Source organism: Cynoglossus semilaevis, chromosome 8 (assembly GCF_000523025.1).
Source record: "Cynoglossus semilaevis isolate Cse_v1.0 chromosome 8, Cse_v1.0, whole genome shotgun sequence".
Lineage (NCBI taxonomy): Eukaryota > Metazoa > Chordata > Actinopteri > Pleuronectiformes > Cynoglossidae > Cynoglossus > Cynoglossus semilaevis.
Genome location: NC_024314.1, coordinates 20,157,922 through 20,184,535, shown reverse-complemented (window position 1 = coordinate 20,184,535; position 26,614 = coordinate 20,157,922). Strand labels below are relative to the sequence as shown.

Here is a 26,614-nt window from a genome sequence, read left to right as displayed (position 1 = left end):
TCTTTGCTCATGTTAAGTGGCCTAGTGTGCATTCCTTGACTTGATTGAATTTCAGTTGAAAAAGCTTGTGCAGACCCACTGTTAACACAAGGTGTGTGTGGGTTGGTGTTTTTTTTTTTCAATTTTGGGATAATATTGAGCCTATTGAGTCAGTTTATACATTAGTTTTTAATAATAAACATTTTATATGAGGTTCTTATTTTCAGTACCACTCAAACTAGGCCTGACTTTATGTTCATTTTGAACAGTACACATGTTATTGTCATGTTTCCCAAAATTTATAAAATATTTGAGCGTCATCTGCAAAGGAAAATGACAAAATGAAATGATTTGGCTTTACACATATCATTGATATACAGTACCTGAGTCAGCAGGATGTTTTTCCATCAAAGTTCAAATCCATCCCTACGTTGTGTCCTTGGGCAAGGCACTTACTGTCACCCCATGTTTCAAAACATTTTCCTGACCACAGAAAGTTGTGTCCTTGGGCAAGGCACTTACTGACCACTTACCCCTAAGTTCCTGACCACAGAATGACATTCACATCCTCAATAATGAAACACATTTCTTCAGGCACAGCATTAAAGTGTTCATACTGTGCACATCTATGCTGATGACCTACGATAACACCTGGGAGAAGCAGCAAGTTCTGAACGTTTAAATGATCTCACTGGTCGCATTAAATTTGTCTGAATCTGAGTTTTAGAAAAATTGACTGCCCCAGTCTTTTAAGGTCTGACTAGTTGAAAAGAACACTGACCCAAAAAAACCCAAACACACATCGGTCCTGCATTGAGAAATGTGAGATGCGCAACTGGGTCAAATTACTCAATGCCTCTGGCTTCACACAAAATTCCAGTACATAACACTGCTTCTAACAAGAGGGGATTTTGTGGAATTGACATTTGTAAATGTCACTGTAGCTTTGCATCATTAGATATAAGTGGTAGCACAGGGACCAACAGTTGGCAGATGTTCATTGGCTCAGAGATTAAAGAAGTACAGTAACAGCAGTTGTTGAAGAGCTTTCAAAGTTTAATTGGAAAGACATGGCTCTGAATTGATTTGGAGGAGTCTGAAGTGATTTCCAGTTAATTCAACAGCAACAATTACTTAGAGTTACATTATTACCCGTAAGTTCCAGATAACTCCCCCATTTATTCATCCTAAGTGAATAGAAAGGAAATAATAATTAGGGTTTGACAAATCCAGTGCTCTGGACCTTTGGTAGGGACTCTCTCTGGTCATGGATTCTCTGACCATGAATTTCAATGGGCTGTTTAATGCATCCAGTGGTTCAGCCCATGGATTTTAACAGGTAACAAAAGCTCTTCGTCTTCAGGGGTCAATGAAAGGTTAAAGGTCACTGCTGATGAGTCAGAAACAGACCCCGGCCTGAGGCGATTCCGTCTGAGCCATCAGCTCACATCATCCTCAACACCAGACGGTTTCCCTTTTCTTCCATCTTGCATGTTAGCATCCCTAATTTTCCAGTGGTAAACATTATAATAAAGCCTCTGAAGTAAGAATCACTGATGCTCTGTGATTAGAGGGAATTTTTGGCGGAGGAAAAGCATAGGGCTGTCAAAGCTGTCAGGCAGAACCTACCAAGACGCGCTGCAAATAGAAAAGTTAGACTTGGACATGTTTGTGTGTGTAGTTGAAAAAATGGTGTGTCCATAGCACTTTAGATACGTGTGCATCTGTTTTTGCACTTTTTCCAGATTCATGTACCAGGATTTCTGTCTAATGACTTTAGCCTCAGCATTTTTTCTCAAGGAAGCTCAGGGTGAGAGTGATGAGCTTCAGCTTGTGCCGCCTCAGGGCCGAAGGTGGACGAGATGTTTGACAGCCTTTTTCTGCCACTCGTTTGGAGGTGTTCCCGTGTTTGACCTTGCGGCCTTTTCCTTGAATGTTTGACTGTTCCTCCTTGGATGTGTACGCGTTGAAAGCTAATCAGGTTTAGACAACGATGTGGTCTTTTCAAGGAGAGACAAAGTCACCTGGAAATCCAAGCATTGTCATGTTTTATTTATGTTGGTTTGTTCTAAGCTTAAATAACAAAGCTACCTATAAGCTGAGTTTACTGGTACATTTCCTTGCTATCTCTCAGTTAATTCTGGCCCAAATTTAATTTTTGTTTTGGGATAACGTCTAGTTTAGTTTTGGTTAACTTCCCCGTTATGTGGCATAAAGCTCTCTGATACTCCTCTGATTGTCGAACATTTGGGGTTTTTTGGAAGAATGTAGGTAGTTTCTGGCCTGCTTTTGCTGAGTTTGAGCTATCTGTCACTTTAAATTTTTTTTTTCCTTGAGTCTTTAGTTTTATTCCAGCTAACTCTTGGCCTAGGTACTTTTTAAAATTATTTTCTGATTTTATTTATCGCTAAGCACTAGTTAAAGCTGACATAAAATTAACTTTTGTTCCGCTGCTCTTCCGCTGTCTATGCACCGTCTTGGCTTCCAAAAGTTTTTTTATTAGGGTTAATATTCTTTCCTTGAGTCAATTATGAAGAACCTAAATCAAATAATTTATTAAACAACTTTTCCTGGAGTTTACTGCCCAGTCCAAAAGTTATAGCAGATGCATTTGTCATTTTATTCCCTAAATGCATGTGTTTACTGAAATTCCAGACTGAAGAAACAACCCCTTGACCTCTGTGACATCATTTCACAAAGGAGGCGTAAAGTTTATTTTACTCTAAAATGACATGGTTTTAGCATAAAAGCAAAGTTCAGGAGGAGCAGTCCAACGTGGTGGAGCGTTCTTCAGTTACTTCTGGCCGTGCGCCATCGTTATAAAACACAGCGCCTCCTCAGAGAACTTTGCTGACTCCTGCAGGCTTCTCCTGGCTCTGGACGTCTCCACCAGAGCTTGTGCTGACAGTTAAATCACAGATTTACTATTAGCTGGAGGTGAGCGGTAACCGGAGGCTCCTGGTGAGTGCAGGTGAGAGGTCAAGACCCAAACTAAAAGGCTGTTGGCGAAGGTTACAGTCGGTGTGAAGCACAGTCGGCCTGGTGACGTGTGACAGGAGAGACAGGTGCTAATTGGGGGCTATGGAATGTAAACTTGCTCCCATGATCACCGTCTTGTATTTCAGCTCCTACAGGGAATATTAGCCAACGCCTTGGCAGATCAGACCTCGCTTAGCGGGTCGTAGTTGACACTGGTGCAAGATACCATCACTCTACTCACACATACAAGTGGGGGGGAGAAAAACTAAACCCACCCATGGTTTCATGTGTCATATTTAGATTTTTTTAAGCAGGAATTCAATATGTGAAGAAAGAAGGCATTGAGTTTAAGCACTGTGCTGTCCTGTCTCACATGATTTCCATTACCAGTGTCTGAGTAGCTATAATTAATGATTGAGAGTGGGGGGAGTTGTCACATTTGTATCACAGAGCAGCATGTAAATCTTCAGTTATGGTGTTGTTTTAACAGTTTTAAACAGAAATTATGTCAACTTTAAGTGAAACTCATGCATAAAATGGAGAATTTCCCTAATGTGGAAAAAAAGCTAATCTCTTCGGGGTTGTTGCATCTCGACCGTCTCCTTGTCCAGTAGACATTTTTGGACACCTAATGTGGAAAAAAAGCTAATCTCTTCGGGGTTGTTGCATCTCGACCGTTTCCTTGTCCAGTAGACACTGTCTACTGGACATATGTGTTTCAGCCTGTCTGAAGGCATTGAACCAACAATAGTTGTTATCAATCTCAGATAGGTGTGTGTCAAGGTGTTCACCTTTAATTATGATCGTTTTTGTGCAGCAAGATGAACATGTTTAAGGGCAAAATATGCAGTATTACATTTCCATAAGATTAGATCTTGTTTCCCAAACTACTCTCTGTCTGGAATACAGCCCAAAACTATTACAGACACATTACAGGCCAGAAGAATGTGGCCAACATTCCAATACTAGAAGTAACAGACTTTTACTTCATCATAGTGCCAGAAACTTTCAACTGGTTTTCTATGTTTCTATTCTGTTTTGTTGATCTAAATCTTTGATGACTGCATATCAAGACTTTAAAATCCAGCCTCGAGGTAAACCTTGAACCAGAATACCAATTCTGTGTCTTATTTTTGCCTTTTTTAGCTACCAATGAACTTGTTCTGCTGCGTTGGTTTAAGATTGAATCTAAAACAAAAAATAATCAGTCTGAAACTGACTGAAGCTCCATGTACTGTATATACAGTCTCCTCAGTGCAGGCTCCTGTCCACAACAAGTGTTTGCAAAAAAGGCGTCACAGAACATGCTGTTTGCATTTTGAGCGCAGCCTGCAGCCTGCCAGGGAATGTGGAGTATGTCTTTTGGACAGACAATCGGACGACTCTGTCAGCTCGCGTCCTGGACATCCTGGGTGGTCTGCTTACTCTCCAGCGACACCTTCGACATCCTTTATCCCATATGTAGATGCCACTTGTCAGTACTGTGCCCTCTGGCTGCTTCAACCGCAAGAAAAATGGCCACTTATTTTCTTTGGACAGTTGTGGATCATTTTTTATCTTAAGAGACTCCTGTCAGTTGCCAGGATAAAGTCTTTTACTGTCCTGATATGTACGAGTGGTCCAGAACTGTGGTGGGCAAGTGCAGCCTTCTAGAATTGAACTCAAGGACTGTGGGCTTTGATACGGACAAAGGCCTGTGGCATTTGGCACCGGGTCAGTGCTCCACGATAAAACACCTCTTCATCTTCTGAGGATGGATTAATTGCAAGAGGGGGAAGCCTAAGCCCCTTCTTCAATATTTATCAAGATGAGTGATGGTTGGAGGCGGGGGCTCTTCCCAACCGATGCCCCTGACAACCACAGAACAGCTTTTCTTTTGATTAGGTAGTGCACCCCCATTGGCATGAAGCTTATTTATTCATGCCGGCTTTTCAGGTAAGAAGAGTCACTTCATGAGGGCTGATTTGCATGGGAGACGCTAAAGTTGGTTTGTAATTGGCCTCACTGTCAGAGTGCTGAAGTGTTAATTAGTTGAGAGGCACCTTTTAAATCCTGTTCAGACTCTAGCGTTGATCTTAAAAAAAGAAACCAACACTCCAGATCCAAGTCAAAGTGGTTCAACTCTTCTTTAAAGGCGGCAAAGCTACTGTTCTGACAAAGACTCCCATATTGTTGCCCCATGCTGGTTTTATTATCGTTTCATGTTCACTGTAGACACCCTACAGATGGAGTTTTTGGGTTACTGCCTGTGTTGGCAAACAGAAGAGGGGAAACTGTACAAACTGCAGCTGTGTTTTTACATTTCCACCACTTTCCTGCCACCCAAAACCCCTGCAAAATAAACCGTCATCAATGCTTTCCTTCCACTTCTACTGCATATCTTATAACGATTATATCTCTTATGGAATTTGAAAAGTACAAAACGTCTCTTAGAAAAACCTGAACTCAATCACTTGGCACAGTTCCCTGAAATGTCAGTGAAAGGTCCATAGCTGCACCTTTTCTCTCTCTCTGACATTCTTTCCATCCACTGTAAATCTCTTATTTTTATGAGTCTGTATCTCAAAATGCACATACCAAAATTGGTCACTTGGCAGAAATACATCAGAGATTTATGGGTCTCTAAGTGCCCCACATCTGCCATCCAAAAGGTAGACTATGTTTCAGCTCTCTCTATACAGTCTATACGGTATATAAAGAAAGAAAGTTAACTTTGTTGACCTAGGATTGACCACGTACTATAGAGCAGTCTGGTCCACCTCTGGTCCAGAAAAATGTGCTTTGAATTTTTTACAGTTAGTTTAATGTTTTATCTGAAGTTTGGATCAAATGTTTTTGGCCAATATTCTCAAGACCTAACTTACCTGGTCAAGTTCACCATCAGGAATTTGATCCAGATGTGGTTTATACAAGTTGTTTTCAGCTAAGCACAAGCAAATGAGAACAAATTCCATCATATTGTGAAATTGTGATCCACATGCTCAATATTATATGTAATTTGGACGTATTAGTAAGATTTCTAACAAAATTTGTGACAAACAAGTCAGTTAATTTTTACGTAGCCCATTCTTAATACAAAATATAGACCAATTATTTGTTGGCCGATTTGGACCAGGTAAAATAAAACCAGGTTTTGAGCTGTAGAAACCCTCTTTATTTATGGACCATCAAGTGTAAGGCCCTAAATATTGTTGTGTACAACTGAGCGGTTATTTTGTCTATAAGACTTTGTAAAACATTCTGGTGGACAAACCAGTCAAAAAGACTCCTGGTGATATTTTGTTTTGGTGCTTGTTGATGCCACTCTTCAGTCCTGCATTTTCTGTCTTATCTGAATTCATTGCAGTCACATCAAACAGGACGTTCTTCTCCAACTCTGTTGGACTCTGTGGCTTGATTCCCTTCATGGATTATTGTCCTAGGTTGTCCAGGGTGTCTGTGACCAATTCTTTTCAGGCTTTATGGGACACATTTTCTGCCACAGTGACCACAGTCTGCGGTAGCAGTGATGCTGTGGCACATATTTGACTGCAACTTTTCCTTTTTTTTTACATTTCATGGATAAAATGTGGAAAGAAATGTCAGTAATATCACATTTGGATGATAAAGGTCACATTGTACAACTGACCAGAATAGCAACCTCTGGGCAACATAGAAACATTCCATCATTTTGTGAAACAGAGCAGGAAATTCATATTTTTTTCACTTTGGATATTTTAAGCTCCATATAATTGCCTTGGAAGCATTATGGATAATTTCCAGAGTATTTTTTTTTATAGTTTTTGAAATGCTGGTGAGGATTGGACCCTGTTTGGGTCAAACTTATCATAAAAACTGAAAAGGAAATTTTAGAAGGAGAAGAAACTTGTATATAAATAATAATAAATATACTATTTTCTGCTCAATTAGCTTTTTCTTTTCTTTTTTTTTTAGCTATTTGGCTATCTTTGTGCTCTGCATATATTTTCGCAGTGTAGGTAGTTCTTTAATTGAAATCTAAATAAATATACTATATGCTGTCCTTTCACATCCCAACTAAAGGCTTTTATGCCACTTCTGCTCGACCGCTTCGCTCAAAAAACCCACATCAAAGAGAGCGAAAGACATAGAAACTCTCTGCCTTTAGCCCACTGTCCATCTCCAGGACCAGACCCTTGTCTGCCATCCAGCCACCAGGGTAGCACGGGTCAAAGCTCAAAGTCAAAGGCTTGACACTGGGGACTGCTGTGAGGTCTACAGAGCAGCATACAGCCCACCTGTGGCCATGCATAATACAAAGACCAACTGTGGCTCACTTTTTAACCCTCTTACTTCCGTCACTTTTATCAGCATCTTTCTGCCTCTCTGCCCCCAGTGAGTGCAGCACAAATACTTCATTTTATCACTTCCTGTCCAGGTATATGCTTCTTTTTAGAGTGGTTGGTTACTTGAAACTAGGACTGAAAAGAAACCGAATCCAAGTAAGTAAAAAATGTATTTAAGGACATGAAGGAAATATAACCAAGAGCAATATTAATATTGGGTTTATGCTGAAAATCAAAAACGTTTTTCCAGCTCTTTAAAGTACAAACTTTATTAGATACCATTTGCCCGATTTTTCTGTAGTCATGTGTGCTCTTAGGTAATTTGAATGGCTAAAATGTAGTACGCAGCACATTAACGGCACGCACTCAAGACATGACACTTCTCTTACGATGTCTCTTAGACTCCTCCTAAGCAAAGATGGAACTGTACGTGTTCATTTATGGACATGACATACAGTAGTACTGTAGGACACTACAGAAGAACTCTAACTCTGTTAGAGCTGTTACAAAAGGAATCGATAAAAGTCAAATGATTCTTCTGCACCACCGAGTCTTCGCACAAGACATGGTCCCTAAATCTCTCCGCTGAAGTGCAGGACAGTTTTATTACACTATTATCTTCTATCCTTCAGCATCCACAAAAACATACACCACAAATCTCCTCCCTACTTCCACAATAACAAACTGGAGCATGCCAGAAGAATGATGTCCACACAAACACTTTTCTGTCAGGAGTGGGTCGACCTCAGCGGTGAAGAATGCACATAAACTCATGACTAACAAGTCCCATGTGGTCCAGGGTGTTTCATCAACGCTGACCGATGACGTCAAACTGTTGTTTTCCAGCTTTTGTGTTTTCTGTTTTGGTGCGTCCTGATATATGTAATTTGGAAATGTTGCACCGGCTGAGGGAATTTGTTTGGACTCGACGGGAAAGAGGTTCCAGGGATCTGACATGAAAATTGCAAGATCCAATGAAACGCCCTTCTCCTCGAAGCAGGTGCAGCAGACGTGAAGTTTGGTCTGCGGTGCAGTCAGGAGTCAAACTAAGCATGGAATTGACAACACAACACTGAGAAGATACTGGATCCACTGGTATGTGGACTCCAGAGTGTTCTTGGTTTGTCACTGGGTGAGTAAGCAGGATCCATGTGACACACCCCCCGCTGCAGCCCCTTTCACTCCAGGCTGACCTTCAGCTCTTCAGAGGGAGTATGAAAGGCTCCAGTTTCACCCCGCAGAGAAAACAATACAAAGTTCATCCTAATATTAAACAGTTATTTGGTCCAACACCACAGCTCTGTGAGGCAGTCGTCTTCATCCTGAAGAACATTCTGGATTAATGCTTTCACTGAGGAAGATGCTAAGATAGCGTGCAGTTGATACTTTTTGGAAAAACAAAGTTAGCTAGTCATTAATTAAAATTATAACTGTCTGAGTCATGTCTGGGCTTGATATTACCCAAAGCCACTTGGGTTGGACCTATGCCTCATATGGCCTGCGGGCCACTGTTTAATTAGTCATAAATTCTATTGAAAGGTTAGGAGAATTTTATTCTTGTGTATCACAACAAATATTTGTTATGACAAGCAAATATATGATGTTTTCAGGATGAGATGACTTGTGTATCACAACAAATATTTGTTATAACAAGCAAATATATATATAATATAGGTTGAATGTAAGGGTTACAGGAGATGTTTTTCAGGAGGGATACATCTTTTTCATGTCTGATACTTGGAGTATCTGCCGATAACGATATCAGTCCGATACCTCCTTGTCTTCTCTAACCATTGTTGAGGCAATAGGTTCCTGTTTACATTGTCACGTAAGGTTGGAATGAACATTTGGATTGGATGGGCTATAGATTATTTTCAATGTTTTATCTCTAAACATTTGGATTGGATGGGCTATAGATTCTTTTCAATGTTTTATCTGTAAATATTATGTTCCAGGTAGTCTTCAGAGCTCTACTATACAGTTTACCAAGAGATGGCAAAGAGTTAAGAGTCGTGGGAACCCCTTCCTGCGTTTGAAGTACTGAACTTCTTTTTATTTAAAGTTAAACACTCCAGGCTGAATGCACTGAACAGCTCTGTGATCAGAGCTTGAGGAGGAAGGGAGACACTGAAAAAAAAAACCCCACTCTACTTTCAGATAATGGACCCCAGCCTCGAACACATTCGCCTCACAATCATGAAAATGTGACTTTAGCCCCGAGGCACCGAGGCCAAGGCAGTGGCAACCTGTTTGTTGATTAGAGAAGGGGAAATACAAAGAACGCTCGGTGGTGGGGAGGAAGTGGAGGGTTGGGATCTACAGTGACCACCTCAACCCCCCCACACACACAGAACCTCCCACCGCCTGCTCTCAGTTCAGATTGAAAAAGTGATAAATATGCATGAGTTTGGCTTCGACACTAAGGCCTTTGATGGTTTGGTGAAGAGTTTTCTTTTTTTTTTACCTTTGGAGCAAACAGGCTGAATATAAGTGTGTGAGAGAGTCAGTGTGTGTGAACAATGTCTGCTTTTAATGAGGAGAAGAAACTCCGCAGTGAAGAACTGTGTCTGTGGACACGGGGTCTCTGAAGTCACAGCTCACTCCTGAAATAGAAAAGGAAGTGACTTCACTTTGATAAATCATCCTGGGATCAATTTCAGGGGCAGTTTGGTCTGCGTTCTTCAGGTCTCAGACCTCAGTGGTCAGGCCAGGAAGTTTGCTCCGTTTAATGAACTGTTGAGACTTTTTTGTTTTTTTTAAAGAACTTTCCAGGTCAGTATGAGAAGAACCAATTCCCAGAATTCTCCCTGTTTTTGATTTAAATCCAATATTGGATCAACATTTTACTATGGAATGAAAATCAGGCCTTACTTTTACTACATACAGCCATAGTCTTGTTTTGTAAGAGTTTATATACATGCAGACGAATGTTCGTCATTATCATAATTTCTTTACTCATGTTAAAATATTAGAGATGGATTAAAGTCATTAGACCTTAAAGCATGCTGATGTTAATCATCCAGATAATCCTGTAACTAGCTGCTTCATATTTGCCATGCAAGATGTGAATAACCTGAGGCTGTTTTCAGATTATTTCATTTCTAACATTTGATCTTTATATGATCAGACTCAATATTGTATTTAGCTTTATCCCTGGTTTACTGAATTCCTCTGGTCTGGTGTAAACACATTTTTAACATGTATTTTTTTCCCCTGCATGCATCACTCAGACCTTCAGGCCTCCCACTCCTTTGAACACTACAGTATATCTGACAAGGCCATGGACTACAGGATCCTGCACATGGACGAGGACCAGGACAGGATGTATGTGGGCAGTAAGGATCACGTCCTCTCCATGGACATCAACAACATCACACACGGCACACTGAAGGTCAGAAACGGGTGACAGTGATTTAGTTTACTGTTCACTAGGTGGAGCACATCTTAGATCCTTCCACATTCCAGACGGAATTCCTACTGGCCGTAGTTTGCTTTGTTTTGTCTTCTCTATATGTTAGCTGGTTTGAGGACCAAAGAATGGCTCGCCTCTCAATGTTTCCAAAGATTGGAAATGATTGATGATGAACTCTCGTCCTGTTTCAAGTCAATAATCTAAAAGTGTTGACAGGAGGTGCTGCTGAATGTGCATGACCTTAAATCTCCGAGATGGTGCAGTTCAGCGGTGAAAACCGACCTACTGCAGTGACAGACAGTGAAAACCCTGGAGGAATTTTGTCCTACCTGATAAACAATAGACAGACAGTGAAAACCCTGGAGGAATTTTTTTCCGTCCTACCTGATAAACAATAGGTTGGAGTTTATTCCTTAATGACACAATTTCAGTTTTTACTGCAATTTTATTTGAAAGCATAACCACTGTACTTTGTCAGAAGTCACCTCTAAAAACTACAGGTAATTGGCCACATATTCATCTAAGAGCTCCAGCAGACATTATTGTAATTAAGGCTTTTACATGCAAATTACAACACACCTCCCCGTCATCGCAACCATTTTAGGTGTTGTGGAAAAGAGCCATTAAAACACCAGAGCTCTGAAGCTGTGCAGACTGATGGAACCAGTGTCAGTGTAATTGACAGGCTTTAAATGCATAAACAGATGGAGTGGCATTTCAGCTCCTCCCTAGGGAGTCCTTCACTGAACACAGTCTGAATTTTTATTTCTGGGTAAATTGCTTGATATATTCGTTGAACTAGAACCTTAAACACATCTCCTGAGGGTAAAAACAGACAAATTTTCCATGGCTGGTTGTCTGCTGTAATTAATTTTCATGGAAAAAAGAAAACATTTTTGTGTTTGTGTTTTTTTGTGTCTGTTTAAGCTTATTTCTAATATCATTGAAGCTTTGCTTTGTTTCCTCACTATCAAACACAGGAATATTTGATTTATTAATAAAGTGTCTAATCTTCTGCACCAAAGTCCATTGTGATAATTGACCATTTTGGCAGGATCTTCCTCTAAATGCTCACAATTTTATGTCACTCAATTAATTCACATGTGATTTCAAACAAGTTCCAAAACATCCCACTGTCTTCGCCTGAAGTAAAAATGAGTGAATGTTGAAGTTCAAGGCAGTTTATTATTATTATTAATTATTATTTCTTTTATAACCACCAGGTGTTTTGGCCTGCATCTCCCAGCAAGATAGAGGAATGTCAGATGGCCGGCAAGGATCCTACGGTAAGAAGGAATGAACAAAAATATTCTCGGATGAAAACCTTTGTTTTTTCTACTTTTCTACTTCTTATTTCTTGAAATATGTGTATTTTCCCGACGTCCTGCACATTATCACTCCCTTGCTGTGAAATGTCTGCAGCTTTTCCGTCTTTCTTCCCACTTGGATATCTCACCAGGACATTATCTGGAAATCTGACACAACTTTGAGGGTTTGCAGCGTTTGGGAAGGTTCTGGAAAAAAGTTGAGAGGACATTTGGGGATCTTTATCGTCTCTTTTACAGCCGCTAACCTGCTGTTCATGTCCGAGAGAAGCTTATGTTTCTGCATTAATGCAAAAAAGGAGAATAATCTTCTTCCTGTTAATTCTCTGGAATATTAAGAAGAAACAACATACTCTTCCTCCTTTGAATGAAAATCCATATCAATAACAACCAGTAAGAAAGCAAGCTGGAATGGCTGATTTCAGTCTAGCTGTCCCACAAACGCTACACTCAGAGTGGGATCCACAGCTGGGAATTGTGCTTGCACCTCCTGGGATTTCCTTTTCCCATCAGGTGCAGGAGGCAGGCAGCTGCAGCTGTCCTCGGGTGAGTCAGCAGGGGGAGGTCCTGTGGCGGAGGGAACAGAGGGCATTCTTAAGACTGGAGTGTGGCGTGGGAGGATCTGAGGCCACAGAGAGACCTTTGAAAAAACAAAGCAAAAATTGAAAGTTTGCAAAATGTGACGCGGCGTATCGACGCAGAGGTTTCATAACAGGCAGTGGTTTGCCGCAGTAGGATTTTTAATGAAGGTGTACAATGAAGCACAGACGGACTCTGCGTCTGTTTCTCCCTCTAATTGGGTTGTTCTGAAACAAGTGCAGGCAGGTTTGCTGCCAACAGATGTTGCAGAGCAGAGGACAAGGGAATTATGGGATAAAGTCACTTTTTCCTATTTTTAGATAAAACGTCTTTGCATGTCCTAATTTTCAAGTTTAAAAAACTTAGCAACTTTTACTGCCCTTAAAAATGTGCCACCTTAAAGTATAGAGTTTGTTGGTTAGTTTTACGATAGCTCTTTACAGTATTCCATATCCAAATTCCATGGAGGAAACCAGTGTTTTTAGGTCGTGGGACTTTCAATTTAAATTAATTTAGAAACAAATCATTGTACTTTAGTGCAAGAAATTGAAATGGTTTTTGGCTCTTCTGTTCGGATTGAGTAACATTATTGGGATATAAATATTGGGAAGTAAAGTAAATAAATAAAGGTAAATAAAGTTAAGCAGGTGCACTTGAGCTGTCATTTAATTAAAACATAACAACTCTGGCTGTTAATAGACATACATTGATTTATTTATGGAATTGATCTAAAACTGAATCACTGTAAATCCAACATTTCCACTCTCCATCCAGTTATCATTGCTCTAGTGCACAGTTGTCGTTTACACACTTTAGAAAAGAGTTTTAATTTCACCAAAGCACCTGAAGTTCAAAATACCATCTTAACGCCAAGTTTGCAGAGGCTTTAATTCAGGTCAGACGCCGACTGATTTACATTGTTAAGGGCAACAGTTTGCAGAGGCTTTAATTCAGGTCAGATGTCGACTGATTTACATTGTTAAGGGCTTCACAAAGCTTTCTAAAGCAATGGATAGCAATTTTCAGTCATTCTTTTACATTTTTGTGACATTTGACATTCTTCCCTTTAATAATTAATAAAAATGAGTTTGGGTTAGTTACAAAGTCATCTAATCTACCTGCTGCTAACGTTTTTGGGAAGTGATGTTTTCAGCAACAGCTGTTATAATGGAGCGGCACTGCTGCAGAAGTTAAGAAGAAGAAGCAACTCGTGGCCAAAGAGTTTTGCAGCTCTGACTCACTGCGCTGTCTGCTGCAGACAGTCTCCCACAAATATTTGGGTGAACCGTCACTGTGTTAAGCCACTCATTTGCTTCCTTTTCCTTTCCGTCATACGTCCTGACTCTGGTCCAGCTCTGGCAGATTTCCTTGTAAAAGTCTCAGTTCAGTTCCGCGTCGGTCCTCCTTGTCCTCCTTTCCTTGTATAACGATCTGCGGTCACTGTTTCCAACCAGTTCCTTTCATTTAAATCCAAACCTCAGCTCTTCTGTGAGTGTTACGCTCCACATCTGTATATATAGAGTTCCCCGTTTCTGATAAGATCTGCTGGCGAAGCAGATCTCAGCAGGGTGATGGCACATTGTTTGCACCAGCCGTTGTCAGTTGAACACGGACCAAAAATGTTGTTTTACTCAAAATCCAGCACTTTTCACTCTCCGTGACCTTCTATTGAACTTAAGAGCAGGCGTCTGGAGGCTGTTTGTCCATCAAACAGTAGGAAAAGGCTAGAATCAGCTGAATGGAGCTAGGTTTGTGAACAACGCCAGGTTTTGTGAAACCTCAAGACTTTCAGGCTTGAAGTAGAAGATGCTAAGGTGAAAAAGGTGAGGAGACGGCAGGACAAATAGACAGATATGGAGGAGGATAAATAACACAGATGGGTGTGTGACAGTAAGACTCCTCGTGTCTCTCCGTTGATGGCTCTCTGAGGAGCCAAGCGCCGGCCGTGAGCTGGAGCAGCTGCTGATCTTGTAACGTTGGCCAAGTTCCTCTCCGATCCCTGGATACGTGCTTACCTCTCCTCAGTTTTCCTTTTTTCTTCACTTTCACCTCCTTTATCTGCTTGTTTTCTGTCAGTCCTTTCCCTGCAGATTCCCAGAAAGAGTTTAGACACTCTCAGGATGTGGTTATTTGAGCCCTTTTCTGGCATTTACTTTAAGAAAATTGAAAGCGGATCCATCAGAGACCTGTTCTGAAGTGTGCCTTTCACAAATAATGATCATAATGGGAGATCGGGAGAATTGGTCAAATGTGTTCTTGACATTTCTTGGAAGAGTTGTGGGGCGTCTCCATCAAATTTGAAGAAGATAGGAGACTCCCTCCAGGGGATCTGGAATGAACTCATTTGGAAGTTGACCTCAGATACGACTAATGGCTATCGAAAAGCTCACACATGAGGTTTGTGATTGAGACGTGAACAAATAGGGAAATTACCTGCAGAACATCAGAAGCAGCTTCTGTCTGACCATCTCTGTAGAATTAGTGGATTCCAGGGTATGGATATAAAAGGCTACTTTCTCTGGAAAGTGTCTTAATAATTTGATCTGGAACTTTTCCAGTGTTTCACTGATTACGAACCAGGGTGGGGTATTTTTCTGGAGGAGCTTTTACTACACTAGGAGAACATCTGGAACTTCTCCGGAAATTTGTGATCACACGTACAGAGCTGCATGGCCGGCCGCCTCAGAGCATCAAGATTTTAGTGCCTCCTGGAAAACCACTTCAGATCCATCAAAAGAGCTGCTTGCTTGAAATTGGCCCCATCTTCTGACTTTGAGGTTCCTGTCAAGCAAGCGATTGTTCCAAGGTAACACAAGCAGGAGACACAACACCTCCCACTCACTGGCTGTGAATTACATGGACCATACTATAAAGTCTTGGTGATATTTGACCGGAGAGTCGACAGGAGGAGGCGCAAGAATTACAGTCAAGGACTGAGCCTGATTTTCCACTGACCTTGGTTCTAAGTGACTCGCCTGCTCTGGGTCTGTTGTGCAGTGTTAAGAACCATCATCACAAGTGCGACACGAGCTGGAATGATCTCATCGAACGGAACCAGATACTTAAAGAGGGATAAACACACTGTACGTGTTGACGATCCAGACCTCACTTTGGCTGCGGACCAGTTAACTGTCTGTGTGATCTCTTGTTCTGTTTATTATTTTCAATGATTTATATCTTTCTAAGGATTAAAATAATGTAAAAAACCATCAGGTTTAGTGTCTCCATTTTATTTATTTATAGCTTTTATTTCCTGTCATTGGGTAAAAAGTACAACATTTTCTGCTGTGGAGGAAACTCCATGAAGTGGATCAATAAAAACACAGTCCTGACTATAAATTAGAAATGGGATTGCAGTTAAAAATTAAATGTTTTCCTTCAGTGGGGTCATTGGAATGTCACAGCAAAATTCAGGCAAAAATGAATAGAAATGACTTAGTTTTATACCCTAAGTAGCGAATAAAACTACAGCAGTCATAATATTTTACACAATCCATTTAGGAGAACCATTTCATGACTTATTCTTACTACTAATACGTAAAGTTAAAGGTATAGTAGTGATACTTGTAAATGTACTGTAAAAGGTTCTGAATACTCAATTTTTATGACCGATAAGTCAAAGAAAAGTAAAAACAGGAGAGCTATTAATTACTACCTTGCTTTCCCAGAGTGAAACAGGAGAGCTATTAATTACTACCTTGTTTTCAAGTGGACCAACTCTGGGAATGCTGTCGTACTGTCGTTATATTTAGTATTTGTTCACTAATATACATTGCTGGTCCCTATCAGAGGAGTGAATGCAGCGAAACGCCAAAATTCCGGTTGTATTTTATGGAACAAAGGGGAGTCTTATTTTTTATGGGTAATAAAAATCAAGCCCACTTTATTTACAAGCAGTTTTTATTACTTGGGTATTTATTCGCCCCAAGATTAAAAGTGGAACTTTAAAGTCTTCGGGATTATCTCGTGAAAGGTCACATCGAAAAAATCTGCTCTGGGTTTAACATTTGGCCGTAATGAATCTGAGTGACACTTTTATGGTCGACTTTCACCTTCTGAACTTTTATTTATCTGTGTTTTCTGTAGCACGGCTGTGGGAACTTCATCCGGGTGGTGCAGCCGTACAACAGGACCCATTTGTTCATGTGTGGCAGCGGAGCCTACAGTCCCGTCTGTGTCTTCATCAACAGGGGTCGCAGGCCAGAGGTGCGATTGCCGTCCGCAGACAGTCAAGGTCACAGCTGGGCTGTGGCCGTCAGAGAAACGAAGTTCAGATGTGTTTGGTCGAAAAACCGTAGAGTAGTAGAATCAGTGATTCTGGAACAAAGTATTACAGAGAAAAGTAATTAGTACATTATTTTATCAGTACTATGGTGATGAACTAACGCTTTTTTTTTAAGCTGAGGTTTCACCAACTTTATTTGTCTGAAGGTGAGCGGACCAGATTTGGTCTGTGGGCCGCTAGTTGATTATCAATGCTTCAGGTAATTATAAATATTTTTATTTCAGGATTAGGATTTTAACAGATGAGGGTCTCCAGAAGACAAAATCAGAAAATATCAAAGAGACCACAGGTCTAAATTTCCATAAATTTATCTGGAATTGCCCATAAATATACTGTTTTTAATTTTAAATTAGCTAAATAAAACTGAATCATATATTTTACCCATAATTCTTGTCCCATCTGATTCATATTGTTAGATATTCACATTCTGAAAAGGTGAGTTGCTCATTTTAATTGTATTTAATTCAAATGAATCTTTGCAGCAGCGTTGACGTCAGAGCTCAGTATTTATGGAACCAGTGATTTCCTTAAAAGTCCTTAAAATGAAAACCTCTTAAACTGATTTGGCTAGGAAAATAAAATGAAAACCTCTTAAACTGATTTGACTAGGATATTGTACTGTATATTAAAATGTGATTTTCTTTAACAAGTCTTGACTGGAAATTAGACATTTTAAGAAGGACCAGGTTCATTCAATAAATCAGAAAAACAGAAATGACTTAATGTTAAACGTTATTAAATTTCCAGCTCTCTTTAAGTTGACAAGTATTATAATGAATCACTAGTGTCTCTAATGATGGACACTTTTTTGGACCCTTTACTGCTCTTATGCAGCTCGTGATTAGCTACAAAAAATCCTCCCAAACAAAATTGCAACAAAATGAGTGAGCAACGCTCCGACACAGACGGTTCAGCTCCTGCCAAAAGTCAATAAGCCGAGTGGGAAAACCTCCCCAGCGGGCTCTTTCTGTCAGCTCGGAGCCTGTTGTTTAAAAAACACTGCTCTGTTTGCAATTTCTGATCTGAAACACGTCAGCGTCCAAGGAACAGGGACCTGTTGAATATAACAAGCTGCCAGAGTCAGAAGTTTACGTTGAGATTATAGCATGAAACTGCTTTCCCCTGAAGGAGGTTCAATAGTCTAAGAAGTGGTGTAAGAACAGGAAGCTCCCGAAATCAAGAGCAATATCAATGATGACGTTGTCCTAGCGTTCTGTGATTCATAAAAAACAATGAAAGCAAAAACAGGAGACATGAATCTTCATTCATCATCTTGTATGATGTTTTATAATAAACATTATTGACCATTTGCATAGAATGGTGTTCTATGAAGTCACTAAGTTCAAAGAAAGTGTTATATCTAAACTCTTCCACAGTGGTGTTTACGACAGTGAATTCCTTCTTTTTTTGTAGAATTATTTGAGAATGTCTCCACAATAGGTCACGACCTGCTTTACTGCTTGTTCAAAGAACTGGAATTAAGTTTCTTTCAAATGTTCTTGGAAAGGAAAAAATCTGATGGAGTCAAAACTGTAAAAGTGATGTGGAAGAATGTCTCTTCAAAATGATCATAAAATTATCATAAAAAAAAAAACCTTTGACACAGTCTTTGACAAGTTTGTCCATTTTTGAGGGTTAAAAATCCATCTATCAGAATCAGATGACCAGAAACACTGGAAATATTATCCCTCAAAAACATCTACCACCAGGATGGAACAGGTTAAAAACTAAACAAGGTTTTTTCCACCTGGAACAGTGAAATGACTCTCCAACATGACAAGACATTACCAGGAAATTCCTCTGTCTCATCCCATAAGCACCGGTCCAGTAACTGCCCCACATGGGCCTGTTAGAGTAGACCAGACCTAGACCTGCTTTTAGAGCTGGGTTTGAAATGTGAGCAGGTCCATGGTGAGGGACATTTGGTAGGCTCATAACATGGAGTTTTATTGAAGCTGAGGCCACACTATGGAATAACTATCACATAAAGCTGTCTTCAAGCCTCTCCCCCCACATTCCCTCCCTCTCTCACCCCGCTTTCCTCTGCTTCCCCCACGACAGGAGCAAGTATTTCACATCGACTCCAGGACTGAATCTGGAAAGGGGAGGTGTTCCTTCAACCCTCAAGTGAACACGGTGTCCGTCATGCTCAGTAGGTGCCTCCTACCTTCTTCTGTATCACTTAATACCTGTAAAAACACTACTACTACTACAATACTTTGTTATTTTTGTCAGCCGTAATGGGAAGAAACGTGACCTTCGCTCCAATTTTACTTCAGCATTTCTTACACACGACTGCAGGAGAGTTCAAATTTCAGGTTGACTACTACACACCATCAGGTCAAAGTCAACCTCCACCCCTTCCCACTGGTGTGTCGCTATTTTTCTTTGATCCCCGATTGGTTGAAGAGTGTAGGTTTGCCGTTGACACAGCTAAAGAAGACGGATCACACGATCGACTCAGCTTTCTGACACCCGAGCTCTGCCTATGTCAGCAGGAGGCAGTGCCAACGCAGTGCCCAGGAGCTGAGGTTAACCTAAACAGTGGCAGAGAGGGAGGGGGGAGGGGGAGCAAAGGGTCAAAGGGATACCGACTTCCTTGGCTACACTGGAAAAGAAAACCCGACGTCCTCAGGTTTGAGGTCCTTTGAGACGTGTCAAGAAACAGTCCTTAGTGAGAAAGTCTGATGTGGGTCACACAAGCACCACTCTACCTTAACACAACCCATATTTTTTAGGACACGCTGGGAATTGAGCACATGGAGCCTCTTGTATTTTATGTGGTTCAGAAATCTCTTTTTTATATTTAATGTTTTTAAATTTTAAATTTAAATGCACATCTAGTTTTTTTACTACTTGGAAGCCAACATCCTGACCATCTGTGCCTCAGAAACATGTTACAATTCTCCATCATGGGACTAATAAAAAAAGAACTTTGTGAATCTCGAAGAGCAATATCATTTTTTTCATTCTTGATGTTTGTCTTTTTCTGTTTCTCTAGACCAGGAGCTTTTTTCAGGCATGTACATCGACTTCATGGGGACGGATGCTGCCATCTTTAGGAGTCTGACCAAGCAGAACGCAGTGCGAACGGACCAACACAACTCGAAATGGCTTAGCGGTGAGAGCCAGTTCATCAGTGCCAAAACTAATAATTCAAATTACTGTACAACAATAACAATAATAATGTCTGTTGAACTGTGAACAGAAGACAAGAGGATCTAAGAAAGGGTTCTCAAACTGCATACATAATTTCACTGTACAACAATAACAATAATAATGTCCGAGAGGTTCTAAGAAAGGGTTCTCAAACTGCATCCATAATTTAATTGTGGGGCCACAATGTAGTATAAATACAGTACAATACAATAATACAACAATACCATACAAAAGTATAAACAGCGAGTACAAATCTTTTTTTCCCTTGTGCTTAAATAACCAGTGACTTGGTTATTTAACCTGAGACTAACCAAATTTGGCCTGATATTATATGTGATATAATATTTTAGAGACTTGAGAAGAGGACTTGGCTAAACCACTGCCACCTACCACTGTTCTGCACATGCTCAGATATATCCAACAATGTCATCACTTTGTAATTGTGCTTTTTTTTTTCATCTCTACTTTGACGTATTCTCCATATGCTGCTAAATTACACAAATGTTTTCTGTTATTAATGGATTTGTTTAATAGTCTACAACTTTTCATTCAGAGCCAAATTTCATCGACGCCCACCTCATACCAGATGGAACTGATCCCAATGACGCCAAACTCTATTTCTTTTTCCGTGAGCGGCTGACGGACAATAATGGAAACACCAAAAATATCCACACAATGGTTGCCAGAGTCTGTCCTGTGAGTCATGAGCACAGTTTTTTTATATGTTTTTACCAAGGTTGTTTTCAGGGTTCTGAGTGTAGTTTGTCTGCAGAATGACATTGGAGGACAGAGGAGTCTGGTCAACAAGTGGACCACGTTTCTCAAAGCCAGGATGGTGTGTTCAGTCCTGGAGGAGGATGGAACTGAAACCCACTTTGATGAACTGGGTTAGTTGAAAAACACATAAACCACATGTAGACCCACATTTAAGAAATGGACCTAATTGTTGCATAAATGTACTGTAGACTCTTAACCTTTAACCTTAACCTATCAAATATTACGCTACTATGCTAATAATTAGCCGTTTAGGGAGGTCTGCAGGATGTGCGTCTCTCTTTATATGGAACTTCTTCATACTTTACGCTACAGCTAGCATAGCAAAGACAGTCTTCTTCTTTGTATAATTGAGCCTGTTAAAGAACTAACTGACATTACTGCCACCTTGTGGTTGAGAGTTGCACTCTAGCTGAGCTTCTCGGGAATAACATTTCACTGGTGTCTTCAGTTGGTGACCTATGTCTTCAGTTGGTGACATATGCATTCCAGCGGCTCTTGTGGCCCACAGGTGCAAAACTGAAAGTTTTTCGTGGGCCTCTAGCCGCCCAGGTTTGGGCCACATCCCTGTGGTTTTGAATCACTGTAGTAGAGCATGTCAGTGAAGAAGAGTGACAAGAAATTCTGCACAGTGCTACTGTAAGAATGCACCTTTACTCCAGTTCTTTCCTTGTCTTTTGTTTACATTTGCAACTTCAAATATCCATGTCAGTAAGGTCTTCCTGCAGGACTCTACATAGCACTATATTATGTTTTAGGTTTCAAGAAACAAGATTAAAACAAACCCCGTGGTTCACAAAAAATACCCCGAACAAGAAGCAGAGATTACGTTGCTTCCTTAAACCGTATTTACAAATAGTTGATCTGTCCACAAAGTATCCGACCGACTTCCTGTGTTTGGACTGGAGCAGCCCTGTGTAATTACATCGCCCGCTCTTCTGTTGCTCTGGGTTACCATGTTTTATTTTCAAAGCCTTCCAGAGTTTTGAAAACTGCAAACATCAGCTCTGGCATCAACTCTTTTGACCGGCCTGTCAACTTATGTCATCAGATTACATGTCATCATGTAACGGTTTTTAATACCTCTATCCATCACTGGTCATAGCTTCAGAGATAGGATGATAGAGAATGTGGAGGGAGCGTTGTTAAAGTAGTAGTAAACACTTTTTTTATACATGTTGTACATCCGTGTATTACAAATACATGTTTTTTTTTTCCTTACAGAAAATGTGTTTTTGCTGGAAACTGAACAACCCAAGAGTCTCCTGGTGTTTGGAGTCTTCACGTCCACGAGGTAAGAGCAGCGGCGGCGGTGACGGCACGCAGGCCAACTGTAACATTCCTGCAGGCCCCGGTGGTTTTGTTAATCACTGACTGGAGATCAGCGGGAGGGGATGTGCCTGTCAGCGGAGACTGTTACATTGAGACGTCATGTGTCATGTTGCGGAGCGGCATATTCCAGTGATGAGCTATCACTCACAGCATCCCAGTGGCTCCACCATATGGTGTCGGGTTTTATTATCTCTCCCCTCGTGCCGCACTGAGGCAGTTTTGCAACCAATAAAATGCAAGATGTTTGCATACATTTCAGAGATGATAGAAACTGTTGGATAATGGCTGACAAGTTTTTTTCAGATGTAAAAAAATATTGGTATTACTAGTTTTAAATATATCAGAATTAAGAACGCTGCTTTTAAAATAAAAAACGGAGCAGACCGGTGTAATTTCCATATTAGCAACAGTGTCAGGCTCAAGGGCAGTTCGATTTTGTGCAAGTCAATTTACCTAGAAATTTGAAAGAACCTAAAATATTCAGACCTTACGTTCCAAAAATTCAACCGTCAGACCAGCCTGTCTTATTTGACCTCTGCCTTCTGCAATGCTGTATCTGCCCAGTAGATGGCCTCACACTTTCATATCTATCCTGGATACTTGAGTCCCATCCACCTGCTCACCTGTCATCTGAGCTCCCCTTCCTACTCACCCACCTGTTTCCAGTTTCCTCATCTTTCATGCCAATATCATTGGATTCAAACAGCTTGTGGACAGTGTCTCACTGTGGGTCCCAAATGGTCCTGCCTCCTGTTCTCCTGTACCACTCTGCTTGCCATACCCCTGTTTCTTTCCCTTCACGTTGTCGCTTTAACTTCCTCTGTGTTTCAGGCCCTTAATGTACGCGTTACGGAAGAACCAGCAGAAGGATAAAAAAATCGTGGGCTCAGTATTTGCTTTAAATATATCAGAATTAAGAACGCTGATTTTAAAATAAAAAACAGAGCAGACCAACGTAATTTGTCTGCTACTTTCTATATTAGGAACAGTCAGTCTCAAAAGCAGTTTGATTTACCACTTTTGAAGTTAATTTACCTAGAAATTTGAAAGTACCCAAAATATTAAGACCTTACGTTCCAAAAATTCAACCGTCAGACCAGCCTGTCTTATTTGACCTCTGCCTTCTGCAATGCTGTATCTGCCCAGTAGATGGCCTCACACTTTCATATCTATCCTGGATACTTGAGTCCCATCCACCTGCTCACCTGTCATCTGAGCTCCCCTTCCTACTCACCCACCTGTTTCCAGTTTCCTCATCTTTCATGCCAATATCATTGGATTCAAACAGCTTGTGGACAGTGTCTCACTGTGGGTCCCAAATGGACCTGCCTCCTGTTCTCCTGTACCACTCTGCTTGCCATACCCCTGTTTCTTTCCCTTCACGTTGTCGCTTTAACTTCCTCTGTGTTTCAGGCCCTTAATGTACGCGTTACGGAAGAACCAGCAGAAGGATAAAAAAATCGTGGGCTCAGTATCACGGTTCAAAGCCAAACCAAACTTTCTTTTACTTGTTTAAACTTTTGGGTTTTCCTGTCATCACACAGTTTCTTCCTCCTTCTGTCCATAATATACACTTGTGGGTTTCCTATTTTCATCCGAGCCGTTTTTTATGTCTTAAGCAGTGTGGTTTTAATGATTAGGCCAAACCACATCTGATAATGGAGGGAAAGGCAGGTTCCACTCACGACTGCAGATCCTCGGAAACACTCAATCTTAGTTTTGGCTCCCCTTGACTTTAGGCTTTACTCGATCTGTGCTTCTCATTTGCCTCAGCTCGGTGTTCAAAGGCTCGGCCGTCTGTGTCTACAACATGGCCGACGTCCTCACGGTCTTCAACGGACCCTTTGCTCACAGAGAGGGACCCAATTTCCAGTGGACGGCATTTCAAGGACGCATTCCTTACCCCCGCCCTGGGACTGTAAGTCATCGTCTTGGTTTATGAACAAAAGAAGCATCGACATTCAAAAAAACACAAATTCTGCAACAAATATTTGCTGAATGTGCAGTATTAGATAATAAAATTGTACTGAAATTATTAAATGTCATTTAAGAAATTATTGTAAATGTAATTTATTTTGTAAACCAAAAATAATTGAAGCTTTATTAATAAGCATGAATTTAATTTTTATAAAAATGATTTAAATACTAAGAGACCTAGTGTTGATCTCTGAGGAACACCTTATATAATCTTAGTTTATTTCTACCTTCTACTAAGGGTTCATTATTTATGTTGATGTCAAACCCTTTCCTAAAAACACAATATATATATATATTATTAAAGTTCCTTCAGCAGTTTTATACAGAAATATGGACATTAACATACAGTTCTTTCTACGATGTGTTCAGTGCCCGGGTGGAGCCTTCACTCCTGACATCCAGACAACAAAGGAGTTCCCTGACGATGTGGTGACGTTTGTTCGAAATCACCCGGTTATGTTCAACCCCATTTACCCAGTAGGGCGGCGACCCCTGGTGGTTCGCACCAACGCCGAGTACAGATACACGTCCGTGGCCGTGGACCAGGTCATGGCAGCGGATGGCAACTACCAAGTACTCTTCCTGGGGACAGGTGAGAATCGAATGAAGTCTAGTCATTACTGGAAGCAATTTCTGTTTTTAGTGTTTGTTTTACTTTATTGATAAATTATCTTGTGTAATTAAACTCCACTTGTTATAGACATGGAATAACCCTTTTTTTTTACAAAATGCACAAGAGAAAAACAATCTTTATCTTTATGAATTGTCATCGAGGTGTTACATAAGTCTAAAATAAAGTCACAGCTGCAGTGGCAATAAACAGATAACAGAGAATAGTGGACAGTGGGTGTGGTAGATAAGTGGAAAAAATAAAAGATCAGTGATGTCACACTTCATCAGATAAAGGGGAAAAAAATGTCAACCCTTCATTACAGAAACTTCTGGCTATGTTTAAGTCAGCTTTTTTGCATATATTATTTGATTTATTTTGCATATTTTTGACATTTTTTAATTGCTACAGTTGCTTTTTGTTATGGTAGAGTTAGTTATCTTTTGCCTAATCTCCATTTGTTCATTTAATTTAATTTTATTGGTTTGCTAAGTGTTAACTATTTTAGCTTCATGTCTGATCTTGACCAGGTTTATGTAAGGTTAAGCTTCTTGAGTCTTTTAGCTAGGTTTTAGTTTAAAATGTTCTAATTTCTCACTCTCAGTCCAACTTATCTAGACATGTTTGTTTGAACCAACCCATTTGTTCATTTAATTTAATTTTATTGGTTTGCTTGAGTTTTAGCAGCAGGATCACTGGGTTTGACAGAGGGAAAAAATTGGTTTATAGTCCTTATAGCCTTGGAATCAAGCACACATAGGTGTAAATTATTCAGGTGTGTTTCTAAATAATGATTTTATTCATCGTACAGTTTCCGACACGTCTTTGGAAAATGAACGTCGACTCGTACTCAGTAAAAAGAGAAATTGAGAACACATGTTTCTCCACATTCATTTCCACCTGCCTCTTATGTTTGTGCAGATCTCTCTGAGGCCCAACAGAACAACACTCGTCTGTTTTCTTATTATGCATGCATTTGTGCTCGTGCACTATCATGTTTGCATGTGTTTGCATTCAGTCAGGCGCTCTGGGACTCCTCTCCATCTTTATCCTGCAGCTGCTCCTGTTTTTGAGGCAGCGTTTTCTTGTTTCTCAGAGAAAAGCCAGCGCCTGTTCAACCGTATCTCGGCCAGAACTTGTGCCTTTCTGTTTTGTTTTTTTTTTCTTTGGAGGATGAGAGAGTCACAGTTATCAGACCCTTCCAGGGGCTGTTCCTGTAACTCCTTCTCCCCGAACTCCCGCTCCGACAAAGCTGCTTTGTTAACAATAGTTTGGTTGGGTTGAATTTGCACTTTCCGTGGCCTACGTCCTCCATTCTGCTGGCTTAAGAGCTCCGATTCCCACTCCTGCCACAGTTGATCTTGCTATGGAAACTGGTCACGGCTATCAGGGCTAATTCAAAAGCAAACACTGGCAAAAGGAAAACAGACTCGGGGGTTCATTTTTCAACAGCAGTCAGCTCTGCAGTTCTCTTTACGTTCATTTCTGTGAGTTTGTGTTACATCTAACGGCACGTCTGCGTTCTGCTTCCAGACAAAGGTACAATACAGAAGGTGATCGTCCTGCCCAGCAATCACTCCCTGCAGGAAGATCTCATCCTGGAGGAGCTGGAAGTGTTTAAGGTCTGCTGCCTTTGTTGTTTTCTCTATTCCTTCTCTTTCACTTTCATCCTCTTCTGTTGCCAAAAATCAGAGGGAACAAAAAAAAGGAAGAGGAGGAGTATTTGTAGCCACATCACAAAGACCCGGGGCAGCCAGACAGGGACGTGGTGATGTTAAAGAGATGGATGTTCTGCAGCGTTGAATGATGTTTTGTATGCTCCTACAGGGGTCTGAGGGTCTGAGCGTGCTCAGCCCAGTGCACATGTGGTTTTATCAGAGCAGAGATCAGTGAACGTGT

At 40.6% G+C, this 26,614-nt stretch overlaps 1 protein-coding gene across 2 annotated transcripts in view; it reads left to right on the top strand.

The window, feature by feature from the left end:
- sema3c (sema domain, immunoglobulin domain (Ig), short basic domain, secreted, (semaphorin) 3C) overlaps positions 1 to 26,614 on the top strand; it is a 46,030-nt gene that overhangs the window by 10,843 nt on the left and 8,573 nt on the right. For both annotated transcript variants that reach the window (XM_017034599.2, XM_017034601.2), the window contains 11 exons: positions 10,493 to 10,653; positions 11,898 to 11,960; positions 16,665 to 16,784; positions 18,925 to 19,015; positions 19,865 to 19,984; positions 20,576 to 20,718; positions 20,795 to 20,909; positions 22,021 to 22,090; positions 23,902 to 24,046; positions 24,475 to 24,697; positions 26,249 to 26,337. In XM_017034599.2, the coding sequence (XP_016890088.1) occupies positions 10,493 to 10,653; positions 11,898 to 11,960; positions 16,665 to 16,784; positions 18,925 to 19,015; positions 19,865 to 19,984; positions 20,576 to 20,718; positions 20,795 to 20,909; positions 22,021 to 22,090; positions 23,902 to 24,046; positions 24,475 to 24,697; positions 26,249 to 26,337 (1,340 nt within the window). The remainder of the gene's footprint in view (positions 1 to 10,492; positions 10,654 to 11,897; positions 11,961 to 16,664; positions 16,785 to 18,924; positions 19,016 to 19,864; positions 19,985 to 20,575; positions 20,719 to 20,794; positions 20,910 to 22,020; positions 22,091 to 23,901; positions 24,047 to 24,474; positions 24,698 to 26,248; positions 26,338 to 26,614) is intronic.